Source organism: Rhinatrema bivittatum, chromosome 1 (genome assembly GCF_901001135.1).
Source record: "Rhinatrema bivittatum chromosome 1, aRhiBiv1.1, whole genome shotgun sequence".
In the NCBI taxonomy this organism is placed as follows: Eukaryota; Metazoa; Chordata; class Amphibia; order Gymnophiona; family Rhinatrematidae; genus Rhinatrema; species Rhinatrema bivittatum.
The window spans coordinates 624,138,089-624,160,770 of NC_042615.1; the positions used below are offsets into that span (position 1 = coordinate 624,138,089).

The 22,682-nt window shown below is 42.6% G+C and overlaps 1 protein-coding gene across 6 annotated transcripts in view; it reads right to left on the reverse strand.

Moving 5' to 3' along the window:
• The window catches only part of EPB41L4A (erythrocyte membrane protein band 4.1 like 4A), a 726,290-nt gene that overhangs the window by 108,878 nt on the left and 594,730 nt on the right, over positions 1-22,682 (reverse strand). For all 6 annotated transcript variants that reach the window (XM_029571795.1, XM_029571770.1, XM_029571789.1 and 3 more), the window contains one exon: positions 11,107-11,197. In XM_029571795.1, coding sequence (XP_029427655.1) covers positions 11,107-11,197 — 91 coding nt within the window. The remainder of the gene's footprint in view (positions 1-11,106; positions 11,198-22,682) is intronic.

Here is a 22,682-nt window from a genome sequence, read left to right on the forward strand (position 1 = left end):
TGCTGATTATTACGTGACATCCATTGCCCTATGGACACCTTCAAGACAGAGTCAAGTTTGAAGTAAATATCTGACTAACCCAGCTTTTCAGAAATCAAAAGTAAACTTAGCTATTGCATTACAAAAGGTATGCGATTCCTCTGCTTACTTTATTGAGAGCAGATAAACTTCACAACTGAAGAATTATTTTCAGAAATACAGATGGACAATGCGCTGAGCTTATTCTCCATCTCTGAATGGGCTACTGGACTTGCACTTCATGAGAGATTACTGCCTTCTCATTGACCTACCTTGAATATACGTGGCAAGCTGTTGCCTAAGCCAGCTGCCATGACAATGAGCAAGATAAGCTATAGAACTCCAGTTCATCACACTGTTCAAGGATGTGAGATGTACAGAGAGGTACAGAGATGTACAGAGAGGTACAGAGAAGGGCAACCAAAATGATAAAGGGGATGGAACAGCTCCCCTATGAGGAAAGGCTGAAGAGGTTAGGGCTTTTCAGCTTGGAGAAGAGACGGCTGAGGGGGGATATCATAGAGGTCTTTAAGATCATGAGAGGTCTTGAACGAGTAGATGTGACTCGGTTATTTACACTTTCGAATAATAGAAGGACTAGGGGGCATTCCATGAAGTTAGCAAGTAGCACATTTAAGACTAATCGGAGAAAATTCTTTTTCACTCAACGCACATTAAATCTCTGGAATTTGTTGCCAGAGGATGTGGTTAGTGCAGTTAGTGTAGCTGGGTTCAAAAAAGGTTTGGATAAGTTCTTGGAAGAGAAGTCCATTAACTGCTATTAATCAAGTTTACTTAGGGAATAGCCACTGCTATTAATTGCATCAGTGCATCAGTAGCATGGGATCTTCTAGGTGTTTGGGTAATTGCCAGGTTCTTGTGGCCTGGTTTGGCCTCTGTTGGAAACAGGATGCTGGGCTTGATGGACCCTTGGTCTGACCCAGCATGGCAATTTCTTATGTTCTTATGTTCTCACATGCAGCCATCACAGAACCCAAGGTAGCCAGAGATAACTAAACAGAAAGAGGTAATTTTCAAAGAGTTAGGCATCTAATTTTGCCCCTTTAAAAACAGACCAGGCTGACTACCTAAATTTAGGTACCTATTGTGACATCTGTCAGGTTTTACTATAATGACATTGAGGAATGTTCCAGCAGTGGGAGGTTTGGGTCTGTTAGCTAGTAGTGTGATAAGAAGATTCTTCCTTCAAAGGGAAGAGCAAAGTCAGATGATATATATGTTGCTTCCACGAGGCACTGGGATATCTTTGAGAAGACAGTAAAATTTTGTTGGAAACTTGGGGAGAACGGACACAATGTTGTGCCGAGTGTGCTAAAATGAACTGTGTGAATTCGTCAGTCTTCAAAGTCTCCTAGCACATACCACGAGAGCAAGTGATCGCCGCCTGTTTGTACTGGAAACAATGGCCTCATGATGTATGTGTGTCCCCTTGGACTGAACTTATTTCTAGAGGCATGCCAGTGCCAGTAACGAAGGATAATGCTATTCTGTACATAGACACATACACTATAAAAGAAACAGGGACTCTCCAGATTGTTGGGACTTCACTGAGGGCTGAGATGAGCACCCAGAGCCATGACAGACACTTCACAAGCTGGTACCGGAGTTCCCCAATGCATAAGGACAGTAAGCATGTATTGTAAACCATATTGAGCAAACTTTGTATTGTACTTGATACATATATTTATAAATCTATCATTGGCTATACTCATTGCAATAAATATTTACCCAGAGATATCTGCCTTGTTCTTATAGAATAAATTGAAATGCCCAGTCTTGGGTTTTATTGAGCCACTGGAGAGAACACTACCTAGTATGGACAGCAGGCCATCTGCAGGGAGTAGGATCCTTTAATCCATGGATAAACCATTTTTATCCAGAGTATGGAGCCAGTGTGTTTTGCATAAAGGGGGTAAGTGCAGCAGCAGCTCATGGGGCTGACCCGTGAAGCACAAAAGTTGACACAAAAATGTGGCTGCTGTAGCAGTTTCTCAGATGCTGGACCCACATGCTGCTTCTCTCAAGACCTCTCGCTTAGTCAAGTGGGACTCACTTTGTCCCTGGAGGGGAACAAAATTAGTTCAACCATAGGCTAAGTTCTTGCCGGGGAGGGACAATTCAGTTCTACTGTCCTCAGTCTATGCAGGTTCTGGAGACTGCATCCTGGCCAGGGAGGTGGCAACAGGTTTAGCTTCTGATAAGGATCTTTTCTTCTTCATTGCAGTTTTTCTTTGATGGTGTGGAAGCTGGCCAGTGAAGCCCCATGTTTTAAGGGTTTTGATATGCATTATTCAGTGAGCTAATGCATAATAATAAAGTAGGTGCATGATTAGAGGTGTGATTTGTTCTTCATTCCTGTTAATGTTATTATTATTTTCCTTTTGTCACACCTTGTTAATTGTAAACCGGCATGATGCGATTTCCATCGCGAATGCCGGTATAGAAAAAACTCAAATAAATAAATAAATGCAGACCCCAGCCTTGCTAGCAGCTCCGACGCCAATCCCCGACGCCATACTCCTGCTCTTCCCTGTGGTCCCTCAAGGCATGGGATGTGCAGCACATCTTAAAGAGCCCGTGGTGGGAAATGCCCTACAACACCCTATGATGACATCAGCAGTTCTGCCCTATATAAAGGCTGCCCGGACTTCTCTTCTGCTTTGCAGTGTGTATTGCCAGTATTCCTGTACCTTGTCTTCCTGCCTTGCCCATCATCTTTGCCGTACAGCCTTGTCTTCTCCAGTCATCCTCATCCAGCTTTTTCCTTGTTCAGTCTTGTCCTATCCTGCCTGTCTTGTCCAGTGTCTCCATGTCCTCCCATGGCCTGACTCTTTGTATCTTTAGCTCTTACTTGAATCTGATCATAACTGCTTGCCATCTGGACTGGACTTCTTGCTTGGACCCGACCATGATTGCCTGCTTCCTGGACTTGACCCTTTGCCTGGACGAACACTCTTGCTAGCTGTGTGACCTGACCTTAGCATGCTTTTTAGTCCATTAGTCTGCTGCCTGCCCTAACCCCACTGTGCCTGTAGAATTCCATTATCTTCACCGCCCTAGGGACCCGCTTAAGTCCTGCTGGCTGCCAGAACCCAAGGGTTCAACATGTAGGGGAGGTGGCTGATAAAATTGAAGCTCCAGTCTGTCCCGCTACAGGGTATGTTTGCCAGCTGCTGGCATAGGTCTCGTGGGCTTGCCCTTGAGGCTGTGTCAACTACGCTGCAGCATAAAAGACTCACCATTTTCTACCACAGCCCAACTCACCTGCACAGATGGTGAGATTTAGGGGTTTTGTCCTAGCTTTCTATGGGTAGTTAGCTAGATGTTTTAGCAACTCTAAGGCAAGTCCAGGCTAATGTGATGGATTGTCTTGCTAATTTTCTAATATCTGCTAAGTTCCTAACCACCAAGTATATTCTGTTGTAATGTTTTTTTTCTACAAGTCTCTTACTTGAGATTGCTAAGCTATGGTTATTCCTGGTGATAAATCTAAAAATCACTACAATAAAATATATTACCTGAGACAAACTGTATTTGTGTAAATCCATGCACCACTCAGGCTATACACAAGGTATAATAAATATACATTTCTGTAGCATTCTCTATGTAAGTCAGAGGGTGTCATTACTGGAAGAAAGCTTATGCTTTTTGCCTACATAAGCATGTGATTACATAATGTTGCAAATGATTAAATATACTCATGGATGAGCTTCTCACAGGCTCTGCTGAACTCAGAAAAACATCCAACCAGTTTCGGCACAGCCCACACATATCCCACAGTGTACTTCAAGTTTTGTGAAGTATCATCATCATATCTAGTGCAACATGATAATTCATGCAAAAAATCATTGAGTCTGGCAAGACAGAACAATGTTTCATAGAAAGCATCACAACAGCATCATCCGAGCATCATCAGAGCATGACAAACATGTTAGCCAGAAATATTCAGTCATCATAAATTTCATTCAAAACCTTATGTCCCGCATTATAGAAACAATGTTGTTCTAAGCCCAGTTTCCTCCGTTTTATAACATTTGGTTCAAGATTATTTTATCAAGGCAGATTTGGATAGCAAGTGACAAATTGAAACTTCAGGCTTAATTTCACAAATATTTCCAACCATTCGGTGCCTAAACGAACAACCTTTTAAAAATCAGGCCTTTACTAAGAGATCTAGCAGCCTATACACTAAAGCAGGGGTGGCCAACTCTGGTCCTCAAGAACCACAGGTCTGGTTTTCAAGAAATCTGCAATAAATATGCTTGAGATATATTTGCATATAGTGAAGGCAGTGCATATTCATTATGGATAGTCTAAAAACCAAGCCTATTTGTTGATCTTGAGGACCTGAGCTAGCCATCCCTGAAGTAAAGCTTTTAGTGCACACACTAAGGTTGTTTTGCATGCATGCAAAATTCCATGCAATGTACTTGGCCCTATGCTTGCATGCTAAACCTAGGTTCAACACATTAGTGTGTGCTCATTAAAAATAGAAAGAAGATGAATACAACCACCCATTAGCTAAAAATTAAAGTGCTAACACACCACTATCACACTATGCTCTAAGCCTCATGCAAATTGGAAAATTGGTATAAGACCAAGAACCAACCCCTACTCTAAATTGCCCATTGAAAGCCCATTCTTCCTCTCCAAAAACATCCCAAACGCCCCCCATCTCCAATGAAGTCTGACTCCTTCCACCACCAGCACATCTGATAACAGAATACTTCCAGATGGAATGCATTCAAAAGATGGGTGTAATGTTGATAACTGCTATAAGGATTCTTACAAAGTTCCTCATCAGAAATAAAATGTATAGAGGTAAAAGGGGTGGAACGATTCCCCTATGACAAAAGGCCAAAGAGGTAAGGGTTCTTCAGTTTGGAGAAAAGATGGCTGAAGGGAGACATGATAAAGGTCTATTAAAATAATGAGTGGAATGGAATGGGTAAACGTACGAGCCCTTGAAAATTAGCCATTATAGCCAGATAACATCCTTTCAAGAACCTAAACTACAAGACAAACTCAAACCAGATCTTTAGGAAGAACCAAACTCTGCATCAATAACTTCCTGTGGTTGAAAAGCCTCAAGGATCTTCTGCACAACAAACATATGAGATACCAATAACACCACGGCCAATACAGAGCTACTAAAATGCCTGACCTGGATGTTCTCAAGACCTATTCCTCTCCTGGGACTTAGAAAAAGAAGCACTACGTTTGTATCCTTGATGGCTACCAAAGGATCCATCCTCAAAACTCCCCATCAGACCACTATTTGATTGAAAGCTATTTGAGAAGGAGACTATACTCCTGGGTCTACCATACTATGGCTGAGACAAACCACTTTAGGATTGTCTAAAGCTGAGGTAATACACTGACTGACCTTTTTAATTCTAACTCCCAAGGAAGAAGTAAACCATCCTAAATGACCCCTGAGGACCCTAAGACTCTTCTGGAAGATTTACATATTTTACCACAGAGGTGTCATTGAGATATATTCTGATTGACTGACCCAAATGCTGAAAAACCAGCAATATCATTCTTGCTCCTAACCAAACTGATAGAGAATTGCTTATTCGGTACTCCATTGTCCCAACCAGCTGACCCCGACAGTAAGCTCCCCCCAACAGGCATCCATCGAAATTACCACCAGGCAAGAGCCCAAAGATAAGGTTGCTGTTCTTGAACTCGATTCTGCCCTATTGATAGGCATGAACCCTGCCAAAGCCATGGAAGAGGCCAGATCCACTCCCAGAGCAAGGCCATTGCCTTCTAACCATTGTTTCAAACATATCCTGACTGATTTTGGTTCCTGCAGGTCACTGGAATAATTCTGAGACTGGGACTTCCATCTGGAAAGCAAAGCTTTCTGAAAATGGTCTCATGTGCATAATCACCAAGGGAGCCAGGTCCAATGCCACTGCCACTAAGATGCTGAAGATACCATCAGATGCTTGGCAGATATCAGGTCAAGTATATGATGACCCAGCGTCTGAATCCTTAGTTCTGCTGGACAACACAGTCTATACTTGTATTGAGCCACATCCCAGACAGACCAGTGCCTCAGGTAGTTGAATTGCTCCAAATCCTTCAAAAAGATCCCAATGGATGTTAACTAACCCTAGGGCAGATCATGATAAATAAATCACCCCAGAATTATAAACTAACGGAGGTCAGAAATTCTCCATTTCTTGTCATAATCATGGAAAATTAAAATTTTAATCCAAAATTGGAAACTTCTAGATACCACCAACTCACTCCAGATCTAGGAAGAAGCACAAGGGCCCTACTTTTGTGAGGCCACAAAGTAAAGGGCATATCTACCCAGCAAGAATCACCCTTCAAACTGGTACTACTGCTTACAATCCAAGAAGCTGTCCCAGTGATTCACATATGGTGTCTGTCTTTTTGGGGAAGGGAAAGTGGAGACCAGAAGGAATCTGAAAATGTTCAGGACATGCTAGAGTGTATCCACTTTGTAATATCTCAAAGTTCACTAATCTCTGATATGAGTCCATTTCTGAAAGAATGTGACCTATGGCTGCCTATCTCTGGAACCAGATAGCGAGCAGTTGCCTTAAAGAGAATGCTTGTTCCATGTCCAACAAACCGACTTGCAAAGAGGGAAGGACCTAGAAGAATTTTCAATATTAACTATAATGGAATCATACTTTCTGGAATATCCATAGGGTCAAAGAAACTGGGAAATTAAGTTATCCCAGTTTCCCAAGTAAAGAATCCTTGCAGACTGCCTCTGAAAGGCCCCAAGTTCTTCTACCTGCTAAGTGGGGCAGTGGGGAAGAACCTGCAGCCCTGAGGGGACATGGTCATAAAATCCTGCAGAGAAGCCTCAGGCTCTAAAGTGAGGATTCAAGTTATGGCTCTCTTTTTAAGAACATAAGAACATGCCATACTGGGTCAGACCAAGGGTTCATCAAGCCCAGCATCCTGTTTCCAACAGTGGCCAATCCAGGCCATAAGAACCTGGCAATTACCTAAAAACTAAGTCTATTCCATGCTATGTTGCTAGTAATAGCAGTGGCTGTTTTTTAAGTCAACTTAATTAATAGCAGGTAATGGACTTCTCCTCCAAGAACTCATCCAATCCTTTTTTAAACACAGTTATACTAACTGCACTAACCACATCCTCTGACAACAAATTCCAGAGTTTAATTCTGCATTGAGTGAAAAAGAACTTTCTCCGATTAGTTTTAAATGTACCACATATTAACTTCATGGAGTGCCCCCTAGACTATCTGAAAGAGTAAATAACCATTTTACATCTACCCATTCTAGACCTCTCATGATTTTAAACACCTCTATCATATCCCCCCTCAGCCGTTTCTTCTCCAAGCTGAAAAGTCCTAACCTCTTTAGTCTTTCCTCATAGGGGAGCTGTTCCATTCCCCTTATTTTGGTCACCCTTCTCTGTACCTTCTCCATCGCAATTATATCTGTTTTTGAGATGCGGCGACCAGAACTGTACACAGTATTCAAGGTGCGGTCTCACCATGGAGCGATACAGAGGCATTATGACATTTTCCGTTTTATTCACTATTCCCTTTCTAATAATTCCCAACATTCAGTTTGCTTTTTTGACTGCTGCAGCACACTGAACCGATGATGTCAATGTGTTATCCACTATGACGCCTAGATCTCTTTCTTGGGTCGTAGCACCTAATATGGAACCTAACATTTTGTAACTATAGCATGGGTTATTTTTCCCTATATGCATCACCTTGCACTTATCCACATTAAATTTCATCTGCCATTTAGATGCCCAATTTTCCAGTCTCTCAAGGTCTTCCTGCAATTTATCACAATCTGCTTGTGATTTAGCTACTCTGAACAATTTTGTATCATCTGCAAATTTGATTACCTCACTTGTCATATTTCTTTCCAGACCATTTATAAATATATTGAAAAGTAAGGGTCCCAATACAGATCCCTGAGGCACTCCATTGCCCCACTCTCTTCCATTGAGAAAATTGTCCATTTAATCCTACTCTCTATTTCCTGTCTTTTAGCCAGTTTGTAATCCACGAAAGGACATCACCACCTATCCCATGACTTTTTACTTTTCCTAGAAGCCTCTCATGAGGAACTTTGTCAAATCCCTTCTGAAAATCCAAGTACACTACACATCTACTGGTTCACCTTTATCCACATGTTTATTAACTCCTTCAAAAAAGTGAAGAAGATTTGTGAGGCAAGACTTGCCTTGGGTAAAGCCATGCTGACTTTGTTCCATTAAACCATGTCTTTCTATATGTTCTGTGATTTTGATGTTTAGAACACTTTCCACTATTTTTCCTGGCACTGAAGTCAGGCTAACCAGTCTGTAGTTTCCCGGATTGCCCCTGGAGCCCTTTTTAAATATTGGGGTTACATTAGCTATCCTCCAGACTTCAGGTACAATGGATGATTTTAACGATAGGTTATAAATTTTTACTAATAGGTCTGAAATTCTCCCCTGAGTAGCACCTGCATCCAGAGAGTGAAATAACTTGTGAGAGATCCCAAATTCCACCCTCCTAAGCTGTAACAACAACAGGAGGGGATCCCAGGACTGAACCAGTCTCCTGCTGAATGCTTGGAAGCACAGCAGAATCGAAGGTCATGTGAAAAATGGAAATTATTGTGCGTTGAGTGAAAAATTCTTTTTCACTCAACGCACAATAAAGCTCTGGAATTTGTTGCCAGAGGAGGTGGTTAGTGCAGTTAGTGTAGCTGGGTTCAAAAAAGGTTTGGATAAGTTCTTGGAGGAGAAGTCCATTAACTGCTATTAATGAAGTTTACTTAGGGAATAGCCACTGCTATTAATTGCATCAGTAGCATGGTTTCTTCTTAGTGTTTGGGTAATTGCCAGGTTCTTGTGGCCTGGTTTTGGCCTCTGTTGGAAACAGGATGTTGGGCTTGATGGACCCTTGGTCTGACCCAGCATGGCAATTTCTTATGTTCTTATGAGGAACCTGAAATATATGGAATAGCAATCCTGTGTGCACAAGAGGTCCCAGATATCCCTCCTTCACCTATCCTCTGAACTGAGACAGAGAGGGAGAGAAAGGGAAGGGGGCATTGCTCCTTCATACATTCGTCAAACAAACATGGTCCATATTCTCTCTCTCTCATCATGGTATTCCCAGCAGGAATCACAAAACTTGAAGCAAACCAGGTTTCTCAGAGCATGTCAGCAGACCCTTGTCATGTGGAAGACAGGAGACTGCTCTAACTCAGAAAGAATGAAGCCGTGATTCCCTCCAATAGAACTCTCTACATGGCTCATATGGCTTTAGTGAATAATGTGGAGGCAAGCCCAGGATAGGCTATAGGATCAAATTTCCTGCTCTAAAAATGCTGTTCATGTCCTTCTTTAGGGTAGCCCAGGCAAAAGAAAAGGCAAACATTGGGGTAGGGAATAAAGCTGATCACCTCCTAAACTGCCCAGCAGCTGTCCCTCTGTTTTTGCAACTAAAAGAGGATTCTTCCAACTCCTGAGATCCCAAAATGGCTGCTGATGCAGTTGCAATGCTTTCTTCTCTGGCTGGAACCCACAGTCAAATTTGACTTGCAGATGTAGGCTCCCCACATGAAGTGCCAAAATCATCCTCCTGCCTTCTTTTGCCTGATTCCAAACAAGGGCAGCAGAGATCATAGGCCCACTCTCACAGGAGCTGAATTCAAAAGTTGCCAGCACTACAGAGCAGGATCTGTTTCCTGTGCTTTGTTGCAATGCCATTCCTGCCACACCAAATTCTCACTACTGAGGCCAGGACTGATGAGGGCCCCAAAACAGCTCATCTGACTCCATGGAAAAAAAATAGAGCGATGCTTCAGGCTGCCGGGAATCTGTCCTGCTCCTGACTGCATCTCCTCTGCTCCTCTCCACTTTATTTATTTATATATTTATTTTTAACTATATTGACACCAAGGCAATAGTGACTTTCCTTCTTCTGAAACCAAAGAACAAGGCTTTCTGCTCACTTCTGGCAAGGGGTGGGAGGGGAGGGGAGAAGAGGACCCTAAATGCCAAGTTAAAAATAAAAGGTGGTAGCCTCCTGGCTCTGGCAGAGCTCTACTGAGGAAGGAAGCCTAGATTTTCACTTCAGGAGTTGCTGACCTCCAAAACCTAAGTCTTTAAATCAGGTGAATAAATCTTTCTCTTCAGGAGCAGTCAAGACTTCCAGTTCAACCAGCCTAACCAAGCCTTAGCTCACAGCATGGGATGCTCATCCACCATCTGCTGGAGACAGAGAAAACTGACAGGCTGAGGTCAGCACAGATGCACATAAAGGGTGATATCAGCAAACCTGTTGATCTTTGTCTCCATCTGCTAGTTTGTGAGCATAACCCATTCGTCTGGACTGGTCTGATTGGATGAAGAGGAATGGCAATTAAAAATTATACTGTAATATAGCAAATATAGTGAATAACAACATATAAACAATGTAAATGGAAGCAACAACTTTTGCACAGTTTTATAGCACTTAACCTTGGTTTTGAAGAAGTTTGTTTTTATTTCTTTAAACAAATTGTACCTTTTCTTTCCAGACATAGTTGGGTCAATTTTCAAAGAGTTTAGGATTCTAACTTTTGAAAATTTACTAGGCTGAGTCCCTAAAAGTAGACTCCTACTTTCATTAGGCTCCTTAATTTAGAAGCTTAAAAGTATATGGTCTCGGGGCATGGCGTTAGGGCGGGGAAACAAAGTTAGGAGCTTAGCATAGATTTTCAGAACTAGGCAGCTAATTTAGGGGCCCAATCTAGGAAAATAAATAGCAGTCCTAAATTTAGGGCCATAACTTTTAGGTCCTAAATTTATGTGAATTTTCAACTGAAAACACAGGTTGAAACTAAGTTTGGTTGAAAATAAGTGTCTAATTTAGGAATCTAATTTAGAGGCCTAAATTTAGGAGTTCAGCTTTTCTTGAATATCTGCCCCAGTTGTTTTTAAGAAACAAAAATACACTGACCGATTGAAACCACAATAATGGCTTTATGATGTGCATTAGTAATAGTAAACTGAAATACCCATACGAAAAATATTTTATGAGATCTACTTACTTTTTTATTGGTGAAGGTGCAATAATTTTGGTGGTGCTTTCATTTTCTCTATTTTCCGTGTTTGTGTTGAGCCGGTTTCCATTGTTTGGTCCTGAAAAAAAAGAAACAACCTTCATATTGCCATCTTATGAATTTGGTTTTAGGCACAGTACTTTTCAACATCTATTATCTTGACTATATTGTGATATTAAATCTCAGTCTAATGGTCGTATTAGACAGAACAAAGAGCATGTCTGTTGGCATGGACACAGCACACATCGAACAAGAGCCACAGGGTTTTTGTCCTGCTGTAAGTGAAAAAGTATATAATGATATATCAACTCCTTGTTTGGAAAAATCCTATACAGGTAAGACAACACATTCTGTTAATATTAGGAAACTCTGTACCTTTTCCTCCAGAATGTTCACAATAAGGATGACCCCGCCCAGAGTGGCACTTCAGGAACTCAAATCTTCTGTGGCATCCTTGAAGGTCTTCAGAATTTGTAACAGCTGCCTCAATATTACCCAATCATAATGCCCCAGGAGGCAATCCACTCCTATCTCTGCTTCTAGAGACATATCATGAAAGGGCGTCTGCTGCTCCACTAACTTCTGCAATATCACATAACTGGAGATCCAGTGGGTGTCAACATCTTGAATCAGGTGCTTATGAGACATCCCAAATTTTTCCTGCTTCTAATGGAGAAGTTTGTGCGCCCCCCCCCCCCCCAAACCCCTTCATGAATCTATGGAAATGCTCCACCATTTTCTTGCACCACTCTATCAGGTCCTTCAGGAATAGATTTCCATGGTCCTTGGCCCCAGCCTCAGGGCATCCCTCACTGCCATGTGCAGCAAGTATACAAAGCAACAAATACCTCAAAAGCCCCCATCATCTATTGACCTTATCATATTTTTCCCCCACTATCTCTCTGTCACAAAGAAACATACCTGAAGGCTCCTGCCTCTCCAGTCTAACTGCCATTCCTACAGAATCCTTGTTATGGGTGATAGAATATTTCACAAGGTATAGCATCTATCCATTACCTGGCTGTGCAGCAAAGCTCACCTGCACCCTTAAGCTTGGTCCAGACTTGGGTAGCTGCCTGCCCCTGCCTTGGCCAGGTCCCACCAGAGTGCTGTCAGGTAAAGGTAAGCATGCATAGCATTTTCGCTGGACCAGATATTGCTGGTGAAATACATGCTACACTCCTCTGCCTTAGCCAGCTGCTTCTGGTTGCACAAAGTGAGGATAACCTATCTACTAAATGTAGTCCTGGAGGGGATTTTGTAACTCTGGGCTAACACATGCAGCAAATGCTTAAAGCCCACATTCCAGGGACTGGTCATCCAGGGCAATGATTTCCCTGATGCTCTTTGTTACTACATTTGATGCTGCCTGCTTCTTGCCCTGTGACAGTCATACGGACCACCATTTCCTCTATAGACGCATATCAGGGGGCTGTTGGCATGCCACCTGACTGGAGGAAGGGGCAGTGGGATCAGCTTGGAGAAAAATCTTCCCCTTTCCAATTCCTTTCCTCTGCCTTTTTGACTGGCAGAAGAGGTCCCAAGGATAGTAATCCCATCCTCCCCTGATGCCAATGCTAGTGAGTGCTGCTTTTTCAGGTGATGCTGCATACCAGCATTTGCCAGATGTCCCACTTGTTTCCCTCAACTGATATCCTTACTGCAGTGAATATACTGAGCAAAACACAGGTCCTCTCTTAAAGTGTCTCCAGTTCATGGATGTCTTCTGCGATCTCTTCTCTATATCATTAGAGTTGAGACTGAGGATGAACCATGAGGGAAAATATGCCAGAGGCATCATTCATGCTTTCTAGCTACACTGCCTGCTCTTCCTGGGGATTCCTCTCAACACCATCAGTATCTTCTATCTCCCCTATCATCACACTGGAGGCTAAGATGCTACTGACTAGTACTCCCAAATTTTCTTTAGCTAGTAGCATTTCAATTTCTGATTCAGAGAATCCTAGTCAAGATTCTTCCTCTGAATCAGTTTTTAAAAATACTGTCTTCATTGCCTCAAAAGCAATAGCCATAGAAAAGTAAGCTACAGGTTTTGGGTGCTGAACATTTGCTGCCTCTGCCCTGCTAATGCCAGCCTTGTATGGCTCTCCCACCTTTTCCCTCTGCTCCAAAATAAGAAGGAGAGGAAGAGGTGGTGATGGCACATACTGTCCAAATTTCAATTTCTTCTGCTTTGAGCTGGATTCCACTGCTGCCATTCTGCAGCTAAAGAAATCTCTTAATTTTAGGGGCAGGACTCCATTTTTTTCCCACTACTAATGCTAGGCTGGAATGGCTTTGCAGCAAATCCTCTCCCTTTGCCATTCCTCCAAGTAACATGATGGAATTTGAAGCCTACTAGCGATTTTGATATCACAAAGGAATTTAATGTTGATACTGTACCACTTACCACTCTTATGTGTGAAAAACTGTCTTGTCTCTCTCTCTTTTTTTCACACACACAGAGTGTATGTATGATGTGTGTGTTGTGCACTGCTGAGTGCTTTCTGTTTCTTTCCCAAACAAAAAAAACCGGTTAGAAAGTACTAAAGTTAAACAGAACCAAGAACTTGAAGGCTGGCAACTTGGCATGAATGATATTCTTCTATACTTCAGTCTGACAGTGTGCTAATATTATTGTGCTTCAGACACTCAGACAAAAAAAAATCACTAGCACTGTGTTTCAGTCTCCATTGATTCCTATCCTCTTCCACTGAACACTGAAAGAAAACAGTGCCACTGCCTCTATCTTTCTGTCTGTCACAGTGAGACTACTGTAGCAGGGGAGATCAGAAAACATTTTTTCCCCAAGGCAAAAGTTACAATTTTTAAAGCTTTCTTTGAAATGTGAGAAAACTTCTCATCCTTCTCTACCAACTGCTAGAGAGGAAACAGACTTTCTTGACATGCTCAGACCTTTCAGTGTAGGATGTCAGCATATTTAATCCAGATAGCAGCTATAGGCTAATTTAAAAAGATGTTTCACTGTGAGTTGTCCTCTATCTGTTCTCTTGCCAACTTACCCTGAATCTGTTCCCAGGAGGATGTGATGTCACACAGGCAAGAGTTGGTTGCCATAGTTACCTGCACATACTTGTTTGTTCAGTGCTCACAGCACAGCCATAATGAATGAGATGAAAATTTTTGTTTAAATTTGTGGGACCCTTCTATTCATTTTGAGGATCCACACACGAAATAAAAATAGACTCCTTTGTTGCATTTTACCTATGTTTCAAACAAATGCACATCCCTAGAAAGTATGCTCATACTTTCCCTTTGAGAAATGGTGCAAAACCTACAGGTAAAACACAGTTTTTGAAAATTGCCCCCCATGCTTTTATATAACTGTTTTGTTTGGGGGTGTGTTTGTGTGTGTGTATACACACAAGTCAGATAGGTTTCACTATTTATAAATTATTTATAGATCATGCCATTTAAAATTCTGGGCGGTTTACAAATAGAAATATATACAATAAAAAATACTATAATCGATAAAAACATGACATGCTATAAAATAATTGTTTCACTTTATCCAGCTTGCACCTCAAAAAGCCTCTAAAATCAAAAGTAAGCTTTTATGACAATGCCTGATATTATTACCCTATTCAATAAATTAGACCACGACAAAAGAGTGAACACAAACAATACAAAATTAAATCACTCAGCTTAGCAATGAGCTAAACACCAATGAAAAATTAATGTAAAATATGGACTCGTTCATTAATAGTTCAGTCATTGATTGCTCACTAAAAAGACAGTTCAACATACAGCCTTAAATTATAATCATTCTGTTTCACACCTAATAGTGTATTATAAATATTTTTCAAATTTTTTTTAATATGCAGTTAAAAACTTATCTGTGCATAAGCCAGGAAAGCTTCAGTTCAAAAACATTGCAGAAATGAGTCATTCTACATAGCACTTTTTAAACATGCAATTAAAGACTAGTATGTAAGGGTGACCATTGCTAAGTGATTTCATTTTGTATTACCGCCTTAATGCCATTATGATAATTATTTCCTTAATTAATCAGTCTTAAATTTGTAAAGTAGAGCAATATAAAATGAAAACAAAAGCAGTAACATAAGTTCCATTAATAAATAGTACAATAAAAAATATTACTAAACATATTTCAAAACAATAAAAAGATCAAATATAACAAATTAAGATCAATAAAATAGAAAACTGCGACAGAAAAACTAAACACATTTTAGGAATAAATCATAACTTTAACATTCTTGAAATTCATTGTTACAGAAGCAATATGGAATCTATTGACCTTTTGGGATCCTGCCAGCTACTTCTGACCTGGATTAGCCACTTGGAAACAGGATATTGGACTTGATGGACCTTTGGTCTGACCCAGTATGGCAAATCTTATGTTCTCATATAAACTGTAAAAGTCTTCTGGAAAAGAAATGTCTTTAAAGCTTTTCTGAATTTAAGGTAATCTTCTTCCAGCCACAAGGACAGTGGAAGGGAGTTCCAAAAACTGGGCAATAAATAAGAAAAACTGGTATCTCCTCTGCTTTCCAGCCTTATTTCCTTTGGTGACGGTAATACTGTTGAGATGAGTGAAGTGACCTGGTAGGACGATAGAGAACTATTAAACTGGAAAGATGCGGAAGAGTTCCCCACTGCAGGGAACTTATCAACCCAATTTTGAACTGTATACATAACAAAACTGGCAGCCAATGTAATTCTTGTAGTAAAGGGATAATACGATCGTGTTTCTTCTTGCCATAGATAAGTTGTGCTACTGTATTTTGGCCAAATTGAAGACTTACAGCCAAAGTTTCAAAGGCCCGAGCACGTAAAAACAGGGGTTTATGCGCATGGCTAGGCCTTGCGGATGCTGCGCACATTTTCAAACAGGCCCAGCCACGAGCGTAAACCCTGGGTTGTGCACAAGTGGCAGGCCTCTTCAACGGGGTAGGTCAGGGACGAGGTCTGGGTGGGGAAGGGAGGGGCAGAGCGGGCCGGGACAGCACCCTTGTATGCTGTCCTGGGGAAGCATAAGTTGCTTGTGCTCCCGAGGAGCAGTAAGTAAAAAAATAAAATTCAGGACAGCTAGGTAGGCATTAGGGGTCGGGGTAGAGAGGGGAAAGGGAAGGAAGTTTAGGTAGGGGAGTAGGAAAGTTGCCTCCCAGTCCGCTCCTTAATTGGAGCGGATTGGGAAGGAACTAGGTGAGGCCCAATTGCGTCGCCACGCATACTCATGCAAAATTCGGTAACGCCCGCGCACGCTTCCCGCACACGGATTATAAAATCTGCGCATCCATGTGCGCGAACCGGGAACCGCACACACATGGACATGCGCGTGCACCTTTTAAAATCTACCCCTTATTTGCTAAGAAGGGAGGCTGTATAATAAAATACTGCAGTAACAGATTGAGAATAAGTGAATGTGTTAAGGTTTTTAAGTCATTTCCTAAGAAACCACGTGGCTTCTGATTTTGAAAGATTGACACTTAATTTAAAAGTGCTTAACCAGTTGGCTATTTCTGTCAGGCAATTATTAAATTTAGTCTAGGAACCTGTTGCACTGACATCACAGGTAACAATTATCCATATATTGCCAACTACAAAAACCAAGTTTGTATAAAAGTAGCCAATGGTGCTAAATACAAGTTAAAAGGAATGAGTGACAGCACCGAACCTTAAGAGCCACGACACTTGGATGACTAATTGATTATGCAGATGAGTTCCAGATGACACAATATGCTCTGTCTTCTGAGGAGGACTTAAACCAATTCCATGATTGGTCACATAGGCCAATTTCCTACAGTCAATTCAGTAGAAACTGGTGATCAACTATATCAGATGCTGCAGTCATATGCAAGCTAACTAATAGCACTGCCTTACCTTTGTCAAGTTGCAAGCTGACTTTTGAAATTAGAACAATAAGGGCTAGATTTTAAAAGCCCTGCGCGCGTAAATCCTCCCGGATTTACGTGCGCAGGGCACTCGCGCTCTGGCATGCCTATTTTGCATAGGCCACCGGCGCGCGCAAAGCCCTGGGACGCGCGCAAGTCCCGGGGCTTTGTAAAAGGGGCGGGGAGGGGGCATGTCCGGGGGCGTGGTGACGGTTCGGGGGCGGGCCGGGAGGGCGGTCCCGAGTCCCCCGGCACTGTGGCCTGTGCCGGGGGATGCAGGCGGTGCGCGCAAGTTACGCCTGCTTCAAGAGACTACTTGATACAAGGAAAAAAATAATCAAAACATGATTGGTCAATTTAACCAAAATAAATCCCAGAGAGTCAATCTGAAGATTAATTTTATATGAAGTAAAAATCAGATCTATCCTTGCGCATTGTGTTTGACCTATTGAGACAAAGATAAGTCAGACACTGGTACAAAAAACTGGTACTTCCCAGAGATCATATGCTTTGTTACATAAAAAAACCCCTTCAACTTTTTTCTGAAGGACTTAAAATCAACTATAGTTCTATCATCAGGCAGGTCATTCCAGAGTTTGGGGCCAGTTATAATACATGATCACCTAAGCATTTCCTCCAGATCAAATACCCATAGGGATGGAATATCCAAGAGATTTTGATCCGAAAATCTTAAAGCCATTCCAGGTTTTGAATTTTAAGCAAGGCACTGACAAACTGAAGTTTTCCCACCTTAGCCCCTGTGGATTAGGGTTAAGATCTTAAATTTATACCTTGAGCCTATAGGCAGACAGTGTAACGAGAACAAAACAAGGATGATGTGATACCTAAAATTGAGTGCCCGTCAATACTTTGGTGGCTGCACTTTGTACAATCTAATGCCTTTAGAGTGGAATCTGGTAAACTCAAAAACAGGGCATTGAAGTATTTAAGCAATGCCTGTAGTACTGTTCAAAAATTTGCTGGCTCCAAGAAAGCTTTGAATTGCTTTCGAATTCACAATTTATAGAGGGCTGTTTGTACCATAGCTGTCACTTGAAGGTTCAATGATAGATTTGACTAACAAAACCCTACCTGGCTAATTTTAAAAGGAATGCGCGTGAGCCCATAAACGTGCGTATTGGCGTGTGAGCAGAGATACTCTGTGATTTTATACGAGTGTATCATTTAAAATCACCCTACCTAATTTTGAGAGGTGGCTCGAGTAAATGTCCCGCATGTATATCCGCTAGGGCTTTAGCGACTTTTACACGCGTATGCAGGCAGATTATAAAACATGCTCATGTGAGGGAAAACAGTTTTTCCAATCAGTCCATCAGTTTGTCCAGTTGATATTGAGCTCTTCAAGATCCCTCTGTTTTTTTTTATCTTGTAAGCATCCCACTTGACCCCAAACCTTTGAGCCCTTAACCTCGAGATCTCTAGACTTGCTCCTCATCAGGACCTGCAGTAAAGTTACACAGATAACACATGGACATGCACCATGGTCAGCTTTTTTAAAATTCGGAGTTTATGCGCATAAGTCTTAGCCCTGGAACGCCCATGCCCTGCACCTTTTCTACCCCCTTATTCTTGACACATGCATGGGTTTGTACGCGTTTACTTCGTGGCTTCTTAAAATTTGTGTTGCTCATGCACAGCCTGCATACATGTGTATGAGGCCGTTTTCGTGCGAGCAGCGCTTTTAAATTCTACATTTAAGATTTCATATTTGTGGCACAAATTCAATCGTCAAATCATTAAACTTGAATGGAGGAAGATCAGGGGAAATCAACTTAACATTTCCGTTTATTTTTATTTTTGGGTTTTTTTTTTTTTTACATTTAAACTCAACCTCTTGTCTATTAACAATTGATTTACAGTGCTCAGACAATCAGCAATTTATTGATTCACTTTTCTGATTGGCTTGGAAACTGGATAACAACTGCATACAGTCTGTAACTGACACCAGCATTAGCAAGGAGGCAGATGTTAAAGAGTGTTGCAGCTAATTAAGACCCCTGGGAAATTTCAGTTTCTATATTGGGAAATTTCAGGAATCTTCTAGAGAAGGGAGGTTCAAGAGATGGTAGTGCTTGGGATGAGTGATAGGAGAGTTCATCCCCAAATGGGTGGTTGAGCCACAGTGGCTCCATGAATCATTGATGAGTAGTCTTGGAGTAGTGGTTTTTTGTGTTCTGAAAGAGACAGGTGCATAAAATCAGAAGATTGGGAGAAGCAAACAAGGGTGTTGTACTCTGCTTTGGGCTCTGAAATTCCATAGGCAGTTGTGGAAGGTTCATCCCTAGTACTAAGAGGAAAGGATTCTGTAGCTTGACTGGGTTTACTTTGACAAAAGGTGTGAAGACTTAAGCAATCAACATTTTTTTAAAATTCTTAATTACTTTTGGAATATTTCTATAATTCTATGTTCTTTTATGATGAAAGTGTAGAGTATGTAGTAAAGTTCAGTAAAAGAAACTTGCACTTTAATACATTTTGATTTGTATTTTTAGACAGTAGAATGTGAGAAATGTAAAGAATGTGAACAAGCCATTGCTAGCATTTTTGCTGCTCTATGTGAATTATTGTGTTGCCCTCTCATTCTATTTTTTTAGTGCTTAATTTTGTATTGGTTTTCCAATTAATCACAATAGAAAGTCTCTGTATAAATCTTTCTCTCTTTACTTCTTTCTGTCTCAGTCTCTGTCCAAGGTCCCCCCTTCCCCGCCAAAAAAAAGAAAGTCTAGCTCCCTCTGGTAATTCAAGCATTAAAAAAATGATACATAACCCCACCCCACCCTGAACCCATCTTACCCTGTCCATGGGTCCAAAATTCCTAAATGGAGGCGTGATACCCAACAGTACTGCCCCACTTGCAGGTAGGCAGTCATGCTGCTGGCTGGCTCTGTGGTCTGCATCATTTTTTGAACAGAAGTTCCTCCACACAACAAAATGATGCTGGCCACAGGGCACAGCAGGCCATTTTTAGATATCGGCAGGTGGGGCAGAAGCACCTGGGGATCACTCCTGACCCATTTAGGAATTTTAATTTTGGATTGCCAGAGCTGGATGGCATCTTCTATTTCTGACTCCACCTTCACTGGCCAATCATCAATTCGGTCCTAAACAAATGCATGGCTTGCACAGCCAATAGTCTTCACTCTCGGACCTGGCACTAAGTCCCCTTTTTTGAAAATGAAGCTTTCACAACAGTTATTTATGCCTTTGTGCTGTCCTGTTTGGATTACTGCAATTCCATCTAAGTGGGCATTATAAAGTTGCAACTGGTTCAAAATACAGCAGTCTACCCATTGGCAAAGTCTAGGTGTTATAATAGAATCATTCTTGTTTTAAAATCTTTGCATCAGCTTCATTTAAAGTACGATTCTATTTTTATGATTTTATCTCTGGTGCTTAAAATTTTAAAGACAATGGGCCCCCTCTATTTAACAAATATGACTGATTTTTATTAAACTGTGTGCCATCTTCGTTTAGCCAGTTCTTTTAAAAATTCCTGCTCCATCACCAGATAACCGTTACTAGGAACTAGACTTTTTCCTTTCATCGGCCCTTCATTGTAGAACCAGTTTCCAAAAAAAGGAGCCCATCTCATGCAAGTTCTGGATCTATGGCACTGCAGTTCTACTCATTATTTTAAACTATTTATTCTTCAAGTGGCACTGGCATAGGTCGTATGCTTGGACCAACCAATTTATCTGTTGGATAGGGCAGTGTCTTGTTATGGATTGCCAACTGGTTAAAAGATAGAACACAAAGTAGGGCTAAATGTTAAATTTTCCCAATGGAAAAAGGTCAATAGTGGAGTGCCCCAAGGTGCTGTTCTGGGACCACTGCTTTTTAATATAGTTATAAATGACCTGGAAATGGGAGCATCGGTGATCAAATCTGCCGATGAAACAAAATTATTCAAACTTGTTAAATCACAAAAAGGATTGTGAGAAATTGTAAGAGGACCTTGCAAAACTGGGAGACTGGGTATGCAAATGTAAATTAAATTTAATGTAGACATGTGCAAAGTAATGTACTTAGGGAAAAGTAACCCAAATCATGGCTACACAATGCAAGGTTCCACTTTAGGAGTCACCACTCAGGAAAAGGATTTAGGTGTCATTGAAAATATGTTGAAATTGTTGCGGTCCCGACCGCTTCCCTTCTGTTAGGGCTCAGGCCTGCCTACCTCCGCTTCAGTGATCACCGCATTCCACCCGCTCCGGACCCCGGGGGCTTCTCTCACTCCACGTGGCGGCCGCCATTAAGGGCCTGCTTCCCTTCTGTCTCGCGCGCGAGGACGTCCCTCTTGAACGTCCAGCTCCCAGAAGCCCGGCCCCGCCCGCGCTGCTGACGTCACGCCCAAGTCCCGATATAACCGGCGTTCAGACTCTCTCTCAACGCCTTGCAACGAGGTTCACAACTTCTTAGTTGCTCTCAGTTGCGTACTTGTTGATCTCCACATTGCCTACTTCTGACTCCGGTTACTTCTGACTCTGCTTCAGCTCGCTGCCTGCCTCCGACTCCGGTTTGCTTCTGACTCTGCTTCAGCTCGCTGCCTGCCTCCGACTCCGGTTTGCTTCTGACTCTGCTTCAACCTGCAGCCAGCCCCTGACTCCAGTCTGCTTCCGACTCCGGTTTGCTTCTGACTCCGCTTCAGCCTGCAGCCAGCCTCCGACTCCGGTTTGCTTCTGACTCCGCTTCAGCCTGCAGCCTGCTTCAGACTCCGGTTTGCTTCTGACCCCGCTTCACCCACTGCCTGCCTCTGACTCCGGTTGCTACAGACTCCGCAGCCGCCCGCTGCCCTGCCTTCAGCCGGCCCTCGGTCCTGTGCAGCCGGTCCCCTGCCTTCCGGGTACCTTGGACTTCCTATTCATTCTGCTTGCTCTGGTCCCGGCCTAGGCCCATCGCAGCCTCTGGACATTCTGTAGACAACTCCCAGTCCCGAGGACCCGGGACCCTACGGGCTCCTCCCGGGGGGTCCCTGGTTCCTGGGTGAGCCCTTCCAGCTTGTGGCTCCGCCCCCCGGCCTACCCAATCTCCCTAGGTAGGCCGGCCCAAGGGTCCACTATCTTCTCCAGCAGCATCGAACTGCAACAGTTTGCAAGGCCATGGACTTGGTGGAGGCCCCAAGCCTGCAGGCCATCCTGGGGATGGCACAACGCCTCCAGCAGCAACAGCACTGTATCGACACGCTTGCTGCTGCCGTGGAACAGCTGGTCTCCCGCCTGGAGGCCACTCCTACGGACCCGCCTCCAGCCCCTCCTCCGGCTCCAGTACCCAGTTCGGCATCAGTGACTCAGCTACCCATGCCGACCCGGTATGCCGGGGATATCAAGACATGCCGTGGCTTTTTGAATCAATGCTACGTGCGCTTTGCCCTTCTGCCTACGCAGTTTCCCTCAGACGCAGTTAAAGTGGCATATATATTTTTGCTACTGGATGGTAAGGCACTTGGCTGGGCTTCACCCATGTGGGAGCGTCAGGACCCCTTGTTACAGAATCTGCAGGAATTCATTCTCAACTTTCGCCTCGCTTTTGATGATCCTGCACGCCAGACCACCGCAGCCTCGGAGCTCTTGCACCTCAGGCAAGGGACATGCTCGGTGGCCGATTACACCATAGACTTTCGCACACTGGCCATGGAAGTTGGCTAGCGGGATGATTGCCTTAGGGGAA